Source organism: Eulemur rufifrons, chromosome 30 (assembly GCF_041146395.1).
Source record: "Eulemur rufifrons isolate Redbay chromosome 30, OSU_ERuf_1, whole genome shotgun sequence".
NCBI lineage: Eukaryota > Metazoa > Chordata > Mammalia > Primates > Lemuridae > Eulemur > Eulemur rufifrons.
In genome coordinates, this window is record NC_091012.1 from 63,897,335 (window position 1) to 63,911,488 (window position 14,154).

The following is a 14,154-nucleotide window of genomic DNA, read 5'->3' on the forward strand; positions in this document are numbered from 1 at the left end:
TAGCTACAATCTGAAGTATGATGAACTGAACATCTAGATGAAGGATATGATGGTTTTACTGCAAATCAAAACACCAAACTTTTGCAAATTTTACATAAACATGTAGCCATGGGAATACACACGAGCCCAAGAGTGACAGTTGTCTCACTCTAAGAGGCAAAAATGCAGACCATTTCATCTTAAGCCTTTAGCATTTTTTCACCTCAAGTTTTTAAAATTAACTTTTCTAACATTTATTCTCATATAAAGTTTGCTTCAAGTTAGAATAAACCACTAATTGGCTTCAGACTTTTAACTATATATATTTAACCATATTCAGGTTAATTGTCATATTTAGCCAAATGAAGGCTTTTTCTGTGACCTATTTTCAAAGCCCCAGATTCTGGTCCATTTACTCCTTCCAGCACTTTGGAATGACCTAGCAGCAGTCATCATTTATATTAACTGGAAAATATTGGAACTATTCTATGAATAAGGCAGGTGATAAAGCTTGCTTGGTTTGAGACAAACGACTATATATTTGGAGATTAAAGACTCAGAACAAAGTGCTTACTTTTTCTACAATTTACATCAAACTATAATAGATGGGCTCTTAAGCAGTCAGCCTGGACTCATAGGCCTAGAGTGGCCAGACTATGAATACAATGACTATAGCTGCCTTCCACACATGACCAGACAGCTATATTAAGAAGATCCACTCACTGTTAGTTATGAAGACAGCCAGAAGGCTGTTTTAAGAAACTATTCAGCCATTGAAGGATAGACACTTCCAAAAATGGAATTTCAAGAAAGTGTAGAATGAACAATCCTGTTCAAGGCTGCCAAAATTATTTTCTGCATGCTGAGATGTTGTTTGCATACATATAGACAACATGCAGATAGATAATCCATTTACTTTATTTTTGAATATCAGGTCGTGTTATTGCAAAAGCAATTGTAGTTAATTATACTATATAGCAAAGCATATCTATCTTTGGTTCTATGTCTCAGAGATTTTTTTTCCCAAAAATAAATAGGCATGGCAGGAAAAATAATTCAACTATCTTAAGAGAAAACCCAATATTTTATAAAAATTAAGCAAAAAATATAATCCATGTTTCTTTTAGACTTTTTTCTAACTATCTTGCTTAATATCTAGTACTAGTGCAATTTTAATATTAAAATAATTGTGCCCAGTGTACTTAACTATACAGCACAGACACAGATATGTCATAAAACAAAATAGTGCTTTCTCTCACAAGTCATGTAGGAATTATGCATTCTAAAAATGTATGGGAAAGCAGAACTGCTGAAATATGTTGACAAAATTGATTTTGAATAAGTGCAAGAAAAGGAAATAAAGATGTAGTGATACCCACAGATCTTAGAGATCGCAAAATAATTGAATACATTACCTAAAGCCCTTTTTCAAAAACTATTTACATGTTAGACAGAAACTTTCAGAGACTTTTTTTTTAAACTAGTATCTACGAAAGCTCCCTGTTATGGTTTCAACTCTCAGTAAATTTAACGAGCTTCATTTGTTAATGGTTTCCGTCTCTTTTCGAATATAATTTTTGCATCAAATAATTCTCTTTCCCTGTAGCCTAAAGATGGTCCTTTTAGATACTTTGCTTCAGCTGCCTTGTAATCTAACCCATCAACAGCAGAAATTGAACAAATAATTGCTTCTGGCAGAAGAACTTCCAGGATAAACTTAATTTTATCATCTTTTATCCGAGTCAGCATTCTTTCATCTATTTGTTTGTAGACTTCTTGTAAATATTTCACCACCTCATCCAGTTGATCTTCATCCTCAAAGTATGTTTCAATACAGGGCATGAACCTGTTTGCATTCAAAAATGATTTCAGCCATCTGGATCCTTTTTTGCCTTTTAAAATAGCCAGAAGATGGCTCTCTGTTCCCTTTGCATTCACAATGAAGTCCACTAGGTTCTTGTTGGCTCGGTCCCGAGCAGCCTTCATCCGATCAGGGAGAATTTTCTGGAAGGACATTTTCTTGGTCTGGGAAGTCATAACCATGGATTCCCCAGTATCCTCGTTATGGAGCTTTGGAAACATGCTCCTGAAGGTATCCTTTTTGATTACTTTCCTAAGTGGATAACTAATGTCAGCAGCATAATACTCTAGGAAAGAGCCTGAAAAAGAGCCACAACCTATTCTAACTCTGTAGTCACAAATCAGTGAAATGCACCAGTCAATACTTTCACTGTACTCCTCCCTGGCTTTATCCACTAGTGTTTGTTTCTCTTTACAATCAAATTTCTTTAATCTTCTAAAGGTTACTCTAATGCCTTTCTTTTCAGGATTCATGTTTGCCTCAACAAAAAGCACACTCGCTTTCCTCTCTTTTCGTCTGATGCTTTTTACCACTGCTGGCCAAAATGGGTATTTTTGATATTTAAACCAGACTATCATTCCTGTTTCAAATGAACGTGGCTCATAATGCAGAAGGAAGCGTGGAAGTTCTTCATCTTCCTCACTGTCATCTAACAAGGAAGTATTAACAGGATCTGGAGGCAATGATGTGTCAGAAGCTTGAACTTCTTCCCCAAGTTCCTCAAAATCCAGTCTCTGAAGATTTCCTTCATTATTTTCCAGAAGTGAATAATCCAAGACAGGATTAGAAGCACTACAAGAAGGCTGGCTTTCCCATGAACAACCCTCAGTGGATGTCGCGGCACCCATCTCTGATTCCATGGAAGGTTGATTCTCGCTGGCATCAAAGCATGGATTTGAGGGACCCTCTCCAGGATCCTCAACATTCTCTGGGAGCACAGAGCATTCAGAGGAAACAGCCAGGGTCTCTGGGCAGATATCTTCTGTGTCCTCTTTCAACGCTTTGGGCACAATGAGGATATCTGATGGCGAAGATGGAACAAACTTTTCATCTTTAACACATGTATCCTCCTCTTTGACTGTGGAGTGTACAGACACAACTGTTGAGATACTAAACTTCTTCTTGTCCTCTTTCTCATCATCATCTGAAAGTGAAGGGAAAGTCTGGTACCAGCTAGAGTTTTGTGATGACTTTGTGTCAATTTCACCTGCAATAGTATCAACGGTTGTGTGTACCTTTGATTTGTCATCATACAGGGAATCATCACTCTCTGAAGATATCAACACGTATGGTGAGTTTTCACTCTCTTCAAGATACTTTGGTAAGTCCCCTTCATGCTTTCGATACTTTTTATGAGGGGGTGAATCAGACAGTTTTTGTGGTGCATTTTCAAACAGTATACTGGTCTCCTCTTCATCTGAAATGCTTGATTCACTCAAATTTGTTTTCTCATTCAGAATATCCAGTGCCACTTTTAGAGCTCTTCCATAGGCCGTTTCCTCTGCAGGTAGAGCACTAACCTCTGACTGTACTGCTAGTGAGGAGGCAATGGCTTCGATTTGAGATTTATTTAGGATCTTTGTTTCTGTGCTGTCCACTTTAATTTTTTCATCTAATGAGAGTATTTGGACTTCTAGGGAATATGCCTTTTTTCTCTTACTGTTTGATGAAGTTTCAGATCTGGACAAAACTTTTGCTGGCCATAACTGGTCCTTCCAATTGCATAGGACATACTCGGCATCCATTATGATTTAGATTTGTGTGCCAAGGGTTAGTATCAGATGTTGAGGTGGCTAGCTATTCTTGTCACTGCTAAGGCAGGTCCTACCAAAACCAATAGCTTTACCAAAGCCCCTTTTGTCTTAGAACTACAAAGAGTTTACAGTTTGTGTGGTCTGTTCTCCTCCACTTCAATTTCCAAGGATGCTTGAGTGCGCTGTATGAATAATACTGGAAGATACTGAGATAGGGAAAAGGAAAAGAAGAAAAGTATCAGTAAATAAAATCATTTTGCCAAAGTAAAAGGTGAGCAATTGCAAACAGAGAAAAGATAAAAGAAAGAACAATGCACAGTGGGGCATCAAACAGAGAACGGAAATGTAGCATAATGTAAAGGGGGCATAAAAATTGGAAAAGTCACTTTAAAATACCTCAAATTCAAGAACTTGCCCTTATAATTGTATGTGCTTATTAAGGAGTGAATATGTGTATATAGTGGCAGAGGTGGGAGAGCTTGTGGTGGTGTGTCAGGAATTCTATTTATCTTATTAGATACTTTGTTACTTTTGTGCCTCTAATATTATACTTATGGCACTGGGCCTCCAAACTTAGGATGCATCAAAATCATCTGAAAGACGTTTTAGATTTCTAGGCCCCATGCTGAGAGTTTTGTTCAGAAGGTTTGGATTGAATTCACAATTTTGTATTTCTAAAAAGTTCTTAAGTGATTCTAACGCTACATGTCCAAAGAACTTTTTGAGAAGCAATGTTCTAACTGAACACACAGTAATTTTTAAGCTGCAAGAGCAAGATTAGATTTCTAATGCTACATGTCCAAGAACTTTTTGAGAAGCAGTGTTCTAGCTGAACACACAGCTTTATAATTTTTAAGCTGCTATTTTTAGCTTGGCCACATTATTCTGGGTGAAGTGCTTTGTTCACCCAAAGCAGGCAAAGACAAGAGGATCTCTATCTCCTGGACCCAGAAACAATACAATGACCTTTTTAAAAGCATAGGCTTAGAAGGCAGAGATTCAGAATGGCTGCCATGACCACTTATTGGATAGTGTAGTTATCAAGGATTGGAGAGTCAGGCCATTGGCTGGAACCTCAGGTAGATACCTGAATAGCTTCTTGCATGATTTCTTCATAATGATTTAACACATGAGATCCTTTCCCAAAACCAGAAGTTATGACTTTTAATTATAAAATATCATGGCTGTAGAATAGGAAACAAAATGAACCAAATTCTCAACCTAACATGATTTTAATATGAACTGTGGCTTTTTTTGTTTGTTTTTTAAATTTTTTTTATTTCAGCATATTCCTGGGGTACAAATGTTTAGGTTACGTGTATTGCCTTTGCCCCACCTGAGTCAGAGCTTCAAGCGTGTCCATTCCCCAGATGGTGCTCACCGCACCAATTAGGTGTGTATATACCCATTCCCTCCTTCCCCCTCCCATCTGCCCAACACCTGATGAACGTTATTACTATATGTGCACTTGAGTGTTGATCAGTTAATACTAATTTGATGGTGAGTACATGTGGTGCTTGTTTTTCTATTCTTGTGATACTTCACTTAGTAGAATGGGTTCCAGCTCTATCCAAGGTAATACAAAAGGTGCTATATCACCATTGTTTTTTGTGGCTGAGTAGAATTCCATGGTATACATATACCACATTTTATTAATCCACTCATGGCCTTTATCAAAAAGTCCTAAAACAATAAATATTGGTATGGATGTGGAGAGATGGGAACACTCATACACTGCTGGTGGGACTGCAAACTAGTGCAACCTCTGTGGAAAGCAATATGGAGATACCTTACACCGATACAAGTAGACCTACCATTTGATCCAGCAATCCCATTATTGGGCATCTACCCAAAGGAACAAAAGACATTCTACAAAAAAAGGTATCTGCACTAGAATGTTTATAACAGAACAATTCACAATTGCAAAGATGTGGAAATGTGGCTTTTGATTTAAAATGCCATGGCTGCAGAGCAGGAAGCAGAATATATTATTCCCCACATTCGTAAAATATTTTTAACGTGAAGTGTTTTGTGAAATGGGAAGAGTCTTACCGACTGTCATGCAGATCCTAGAAAGTCTGGCACTGTGATCCAGCTGTCTTGATTCTTACTCTAACTGCTTGTCCAGAAGGGCCTTTATCCTGCTTGGCACTTCTGTGGTTGCACTGACTTTCTGAGGCTAACCTGGCATCATATGCAGATTGTCCAGGTCACGTGAATCTCTGATATTAACCTAGGCTGTCCAAAAGGAAGACAGAGAATCAAATCAACTAAACGGAAAAGGTGTGAAGAAATTTCCCTACCAAAGCTCTAACAGGCATGTCATTCTGAAACACATAAATGAGGCAAAATATCATCTGTGATGTAGATGCTATGTATATTTTCCTTCATGTTCTTATAGTATGAAATGCTCTCTGGGACACAGTTCTGTCATTTGGTTCATGTTGATATCATATCTCAGGAAAAGCATCAGGTGGATTAGGAGACAGGAGAGAAGGAAGTTGCAATTGCCTTGTGTCTACTATGAGCCAGACTTTTAGATTTTTCTGTTTGAATCCTCACATCAGTCATTACGTACATTTTTTTCTTCTTTACACATATATATTTTTTCAATGAAATAGTAGTTACAGTATACAGGCTGTCTCACAGTCTACTAATACAAAATAGTTTCATTGCTTTGTTTGCCTGCTTCATAAAAATGGTCGCCTGAAGAAAATTTACGAAATCTGGCACGTGCCATCTTGTAATGACAACCAGAACTGCAGCCTACCCATGACCTCAATCACTACCAGGTCCTAAAAGAAGGATGGGAACTACATCCAGACAGCCAGAAGCCTACTCAGGCTTCTAGAATTGTCTATGCTAGGTTTAAGGGTTTTGTCCTGTGGGATTATAATTGGACCATAATGCCTTCAACTACAATATTTCTGATTATGAAAACATCTAGAAGCTTATTAAAAATTAATAAGATGCAGAAAAACATGCAAAAGAAAGTAAAACTCTATACAAATAACCACTATGAATATTTTCTATATATCTTTACAGAATTTTTTATATATATAGATGGATGTATATTATTTGAAACCAGCTTCAGACTCCACTCAAGAGCATGGCTTGAACATCATTCTACAGAAATATTTTCCACATAATTATTTATAAATTAAATGAGGTTTTCCCCATGTGTGTTACATTGTATCTCAATATTTCCCTGAATATGTAAGAAATAAACAAGTATATACTAATATTTTTTAAAAAATAAGAAATATTAAAGCCAGCTCTGTCTCTCCAACTATACAAATAATCCTGTTAATACTTTTGCAGATAATGTTTTTTCCAGATTTGGTTGTATATACTGTGGTAACATATATAGGTATACTAATATGCATATTTATTCTTAAGTGAGATCATATGATATCTACTATTATATAATTTTCTTTTTTCACTTTATACTATTTCTCAGACATTTCCAAATCACTACATGTAGAGGTTCATGTTTCTATTTGCCAGATACATAGTATTTCATTGTATGGATGTACCATGCCATGTAATATTTTAAAAACTGCTTATGGACATAAACCAAATCATCTGTCTCACTCTTAAACTTAGATGATATAGAAAAATGGTTCTTTCTGACCATGGCCCTATCTGTTGCCTGAAAGAATGAAATGCAAGGAAGACATATGCAGGGCTGTAGTTGACACAGCAAACAGGCTACCCATTTGATCAGGTCTAGGAAAATTTCCACTATCATCAAAAGACAAGGGGGGCATGGGAACATGTCTATAGGTTTGTGTATTTGAAACAAAATGGGTATGCTGTTTCAGCTTCATTTTCCTGTCATGACTATAAAAATAATCATTAGGAAATCTACTATAAAGATGCTGAAATAGGTTTAAAAAGTAACCTGACCACACAGAAGTGCTGAATGTTAACAAGGGAGTTTATTTTCTTCCAGATTTTTCTTCCAATTTTATATATATTATACACACATGCATGTATTATGTGCAAGTAGGTAACTTCACTCAGCTACACATTTGATCCCTTCTCCATGCTCATGTACATGTGACACATACATAGTCTTTCTATGTATCAATCAACATATAGGAGTATTCTCCCCGTGCTGTCAAATACTTCTAAAAGTTATTTTGCTGTGTAATTTAATAGATGCTTACAAAATCAAGCAACAGAATGTCTAGCCATATAAACATGGAATGCCAAGTCAATTAATTAGCATGAATAGCCATGCTGCACTGAAGCCTTAATATAGAGGCTGTAATCTGATCATCCCTTCTCCTGTGGACTTATAAAGCATTGGAAGATACAAAAATTCCAGAGGATTAATTCCTTTAAAATGCCAGCAATTCTTTCAAAAGCACACACTGTTCCCACCACTCCAAGACCGCCACCCCTATTTGTCTCATCCGTACTATAGAGCCCTGAGAAGTCACTAGAAAATAACTAGCTTTATGACAGCCATTACCTTGAAGCTTCTTGTCAGCTGCAGTCTGGTGAAAGGCAGCTCCTCCTCCAAGACTGGCCAGGCACAGCTCCTTTCCAAGGGACTCAGAGGAGGCTCCACCCCCTGGCTGTGATGAAGAGCAGAAGGCTCCTCCCTGAATTAGAGGAGGGGGAATTGTCAACAGAAACCGCTGAAGTGTTGAAGTCTAGGGATGTTCTTTTTAAAAGAACTTTAAAGTGAAATAGCAACAGGTGTGTTTAATTTCCATTCAAACCCTCAGGGTGTGTGATTGCTTGAAGAAAAGAGGTGGCAAATCACTTTACCATATAATAAAAAACCAGTTAAAATATTTTATATGTTTTTTTTTCTTCCTTTCTCTGGCATCCTACCGCTACAGCTGAATTTAAACCCCAACTGGTCAAGCTCCGTTAAAGTGGACCACTAAGGACACTGATTGAGATTGCATCAAAACTGTACGTTCTTTGAGGGAAAATTTGCTTTATAATTTTTTTTTGTTTGTTTACAGAACATGGTTCGTCTCTCCTTTTATTCCATTCTCTTAAACTCTTCAGGGAAGTTTTAGAGATTTCTTCACATATGTGGTTATTTCTGACTAGAGGCTAGAAGTCATTGGTTTGGCAGGAAAGTACCCATTTCATATACACTTATCAATAATTGGCAATTCCTTCTTCTTATCTTTTGTTGTTTTTCACTTGGGGAACTTAATGTGAGGGGAATTAATTTTTGAAATTTTACATGTCTTTATTTGTATGTATGAATATATTTTGCACATTCTCTTCATTAAAATGCTGTGTTAAATTTAGATTCCTGATTTCACTAAGAAAGCCAATTTTAAGTATCTTTAGTGATAATTTTTGGAAATGTAGTTTATTTGGCCGTTGGATCACATAATATGTAGTACTACTATTCCTACATATAATTTTTAAAAATCTACCTTTATATAAGCATTATTATTGGAATAATAAATACCAATAAATTAATGAACATCATTTCTAGGCTAGTGTATTGCGGGGGACTCTAACAATTAGAGTATGTAATGCTTTGTGCTATGAACAATCCCTAAATCTCAGAAGGTCAATCCGGAAAAACTTTATTTTGCTGATGTCAAAGTTCAATGTAGGTCATCATGCACCCAGAAAGGGGCAGAGTTCTCTATTCCAAGCAGTCATTAAGGGATCCAACCTTCTTCCATCCTATGGCTCTACTATCTTCCTGGGCCCTGAAGTCCTTTACTGCATTTTTTGCATCTGGCTAGTAGTCTAAAGGAGAGGGAGGCTAGAGAGTCCTGTGGAAGGTTTTAGGGGCCAGGTCTGGCAAACACCACTGATGGCCACAGTCCACTAGTCAGAACTCAGGCATGGAGCCCCAACTGCCATAGAGCCCGGAGAATGTAGTATCTCTATGACCCTAGGAGGACAATGAAACAGTTTGGTGAACACGTAGCATTCTTTCTGCCACAGGAAGTTTTCCCTTTCGATCTTTTATATACTACTGTTATTTGTTTAATGCTTTTTTACAACTGTACATGATATTTATAATGAATGGGACAGTAACTTCTAGTCACCCACATGAAATCCACTCTTTGCATTCTTCCTTGTTAGCAGAACCTCAGTTGTATTCAGGGTGGCAATGTGAGCTCCTAAAATATTACTTTTCTCAGACTTCCTCACTATAAGCCATGGTCATGTGATTGGAATTTCTTGCCAAAGAATGCAAGCAGAAATTGCTGTGAAGATTCTACAGAAGTCACCTCCAAAGAGGGATAAACAGCCAGATTGGGCTTTTTTTTTCACTTTCCTCCTTTCTCTTCCTTCCTAGTTGACCATGGTAGAGTTCAGGCAGCCATTCTGGACCAAGAAATGACTTAGAAAAAGGATGCAACTCACTATAGCTGTGTGATACTGAGCCCCTGAATAACACTATACCACTTTACCATTCTCCAAACAAAATGCAAAGGAAAAGATTAACTCCATGGATAATATTTTATATTTCACTGTGTCGTAGGAGGAGGTGGACAAGAATAGCTAATAATAATAAATGCTAATACTATACGATTATTATAATGAAGACAGATAATATTATATATATATAATATCCAATACCTATAAAATTTTTCTATATGCCAGGCAATGTTCTCAGCACTTGATATATTATCTCATTTAATAATCACATGGTTATTTTCTGGAGGAGAGGCTCATAACCAACTTATTCTGCATAACAACACTAATGTTATTCATAATACTGACGATGATAGAAGCCCAAAGTGTTTTCTTACAATGTGCCAGGCACTCTTCCAAGTGCTTTATACAAATCAACCCCCTTGATTCTCATAAAATCTTGTTAAGTGCATATAATGAGTATTCCCATTTTGTAGATGAGGCATTAGAGAGGTTAATGAACTTTTCCAAGGAATCTAGAGAGTATTTTGCACATGGGGTTTGAATCCAGATACTTTGACTCCAAGAGTCCACACTCTCAATCACTAAGATACACTGTACCTACCTCATTGCAAACAGAAAATGCTCTATAAATGTATGCTGGATGAATGGGTGAATTAATAAATTTGCAATAGTTATGTATTGGGAGTCACTGGAACTTAAAAGAAAATGCTGTTCCTGGTTCTGCATCTAACCTTCCTCGCTCCATATCTCCCATTCTCTTTCATTTCTCTCTGTAGTCAGCTAAGACAGAGTGTAATATAACATAATGTAATCATGGGAGTGCATGACATCCCATCACCTTTGCCAAATTCTATTGATTAAAAAGACACAGGTTTTGCCCATGCTCAAGGGGAAGGGGATTATACAAGGAAGTGGGTCACCTAGGGTGTGTCTGCCACATACTGTATGATTCCATTTATATGGCATTTTCAAAAAGACAAAAGTATAGCTATGGTGAAAACATAAGTGTTGCCAGGTGTTATAAGTGGGGGAGGATATGGCTGTAAAGCACAGAGAAGTTGTGAGGGTGATGAAACTCTTATCTTCTGATGAGTGGTGGTTATATGAATCTACATATATGTTAAAATTCAGAAATACAAAAAAAGGTCAAGTATAGTGTATGGTATTTTAAAGTATGATTTTTATGTGTAGCAATTCAAATAATAAAGATTTAAATGGAAAAATGGAACAATAACCATTATATAAAAAGCAACTCATAATTTATGAATATGCTTTAGAAACCATCTGCTTCTTCCTAAAGCATATTTAATAACAAAAACCAAAAGTAAGACCCATACATAAATTTATTAAAAAGTGCCAGTTCCACTTGCACTTAGGATATAAAAAGCCATGAGAATGTCGCCCATAACTTAACAATGATAAATCTCTAGATAACCTACAAAATCATAACTTTCCTTGAGCCCATCAGGGAACTGAGTTAAAGTGAATTCCAAAGGGTGACCAGCCCCTTTAAAAAGAGACAAGATGTATGCATCATTTCACCTTTGTCAGAGCATGGAGACAGTAGTGGCTGTTATAAAAGCTGAGACTTTAATGAATTCTTAAAGGTAAAGCATGGGCTAGCTGTGTTAGTATGGAGTACGTGGAGCCCCAGAAACTTATACATTCACTGCCAAGTTCTTTCTCATGGTCCTTAACCAGAAGCTCACAAAAATGAATGCGGACAAAGCAGGAGGCCTAAAAAAGTCCATGTCACTGATTCAGATATGCAGGAGGCAATCAGCTGTTGCTGAGGGACAGACACACAACCTCACAAACTTCTATCCAAACCCTCCTAACATGAGGAGCAAAAGCCTTAAGCCGTTAGGAGAGAAGCAGCAAACTCTTTCTTTCTGGACCCAGACAAAGATCCACTGCTTCTGAAAGACTGGCAGAAGTAAAACTCATTCACCTGGGGGGAGAGAGAGAGAGGAAACCCTCCCAATTCCCAGAACAAAAACAGAGATCCACTGTTGCTGGGGGAGAAGTATAAGCAAAAACTCCCTGCCCTTGAGGAAACCCTCTCAGGCCCATGCCCCTACATGAAAAAAAAGAAGCTCCACTATTGGGTATCTATCCAAAGGAAAATAAATCAGTATATCAAAGAGATAATCTTCACTCCCATGTTTATTGCAGCACTATTCACAATAGCCAAGATGTGAAATCAACCTAAGTGCCCATCAACAGAGAAATGGATAGAGAAAAGGTGGTATATATACACAATAGAATACTATTTGGCCATAAAAAAGCATGAAATTATGTCATCTGCAACAACATGGATGGAAATGGAGGTCATTATGTTAAGTTAAATAACTTGGGCACACCAGCACAGAAAGACAAATATTGCATGTTCCCATTCATATGTGGGAGCTAAAATAGTTTATCTCATAAAGGTATAGCGTAGATAGTAGAGGCTGGGAAGAGTGGGTAGGGATGAAGAGAGGTAGGTTAAGAGGTACAAACATACAGTTAGATCAAAGGTATCGGTTTTATCATTTGACAATAGAATGACTATAGTTAACAACAATGTATGATACATTTAAAAGTAGCTAGAATGGAGGACTTGGATTACTCTCAACACATAGAAATAACTACTCAAAGTGATGGACACCCCAGATACCATGACTTGACCGTTACACATTATGTGCATGTAACAAAATATAACATATACTCCATAAATATGTAAAATATTATATATCGGTAAAAAAATAAAATGGAAAATAATCTAATAAAGCTAAGCCATTAGCACACAAAAAATCACTGGTTAGCTATTGCTGAGGAAGGGGTAAGCAAATATCTCTCACCAAAGACCAACCACAGATACAAACCAGAGGTTAGCTGCCATGGGGGGAGAAAAGAATGCTGAGAAAACTCCACCTTCATGGTCCAGGTGCACAGGGCTTCCCTAAGGTTGAGGCTAGACAGGACAACAGACAACACTTCCTGCCTCACCATGAGCCTATCACCTAATAATAACAGCAGCCTACTGATATGAAATGGGCAAGAGCATAAAGATAGAATCTCCTCTTCTGACACAGATATGAAAAGACTACTGAAAATTTAGGATGGAGAATCTCGAGAAAAATCCTCTATCACTCCAGGCTCCAACTGATGCACAGATAATGTAAGTTATGCAAGTCAGGTGACAATGGAGAGGGAAAAATCTCTAACATATTTTATACTACCAGCATTAACCTGATACCAAAATAAAAAAACAAACAAACAAGTAAAGAAAACTACAGGCCAGTATCTCCCATACACATAGACACAGAAATCCTTAACAAAATGCTATTAATCAAAACCAATGACATAGAAAAAGGATAATATCTCACAACCAAATGGATTTTATCCTGGGAATGTAAGGATAGTTCAACATTGGCAAATCAATCAATGTAATTCACCCTATCAACAGACTAAAAAGGAGAAAAAAATGTATAAGTTGATGCAGAAAAAGCATAAACATTTTACAAATATTCATGATCAAAAACATTCAGCAAAGTAGGAATTAAACGAATCTTCCTCAACTTGATCAAGGGCATCTACCAAAAGAGAAAAAAAAAACACTACAGTTAACATTATACTTAATGGTGAAACATGAAATTCTTTTCCCCTAAAATCAGAAACAAGGCAAAATCACCACTTATATTCAACGTTATATTGGAGATCCTAGCCAATACAATGGTGTCTGAACAATAAATTAATGGCATACAGATTGGAAGTGAAAAAGTAAAACTGTATTTGGAGACAACATGATAATCTAGAAAATCCCAATGAATCTACCAAAAAAAAGCTATGAGACCTGATAAGTAAATTTAACATCACCAGATATAAGATCAATATAAGATAATTGATTTTATTTCTATACAAAAAAATTTGGAAGTTGAAGTTTTAAAAAAAAAGTATAATTTATGTATAATATCATCAGAAACCAGGTGAGGATAAATGTATGCAAGATCTCTATGCTGAAGACATCAATATACTAAGGAGAGAAATTAAAGAAGACCTAAATAAATGGATAAATATACCAGGTTCTTTGAATGAAATACTAATTTTAGGATGCAGAATCTCCTTAAACATATCTCTAAAATCATTGCGGTCTCAATCAAAATTCCAGTAGGGTTTTTGTAGGAATTGAGAAGA

At 36.7% G+C, this 14,154-nt stretch overlaps 1 protein-coding gene across 1 annotated transcript; it reads right to left on the reverse strand.

Moving 5' to 3' along the window:
* Positions 1–1,506: 1,506 nt before the first annotated feature.
* Positions 1,507–3,585, reverse strand: PWWP3B (PWWP domain containing 3B). The gene has a single exon (XM_069464228.1). The coding sequence runs from the start codon at positions 3,583–3,585 to the stop codon at positions 1,507–1,509; it is 2,079 nt and encodes a 692-aa protein (XP_069320329.1).
* Positions 3,586–14,154: the final 10,569 nt, after the last annotated feature.

Coding starts and splice junctions, on each gene's coding strand:
- PWWP3B (XM_069464228.1), bottom strand. CDS start 3,585: ATGGATGCCGAGTATGTCCTATGCAATTGGAAGGACCAGTTATGGCCA.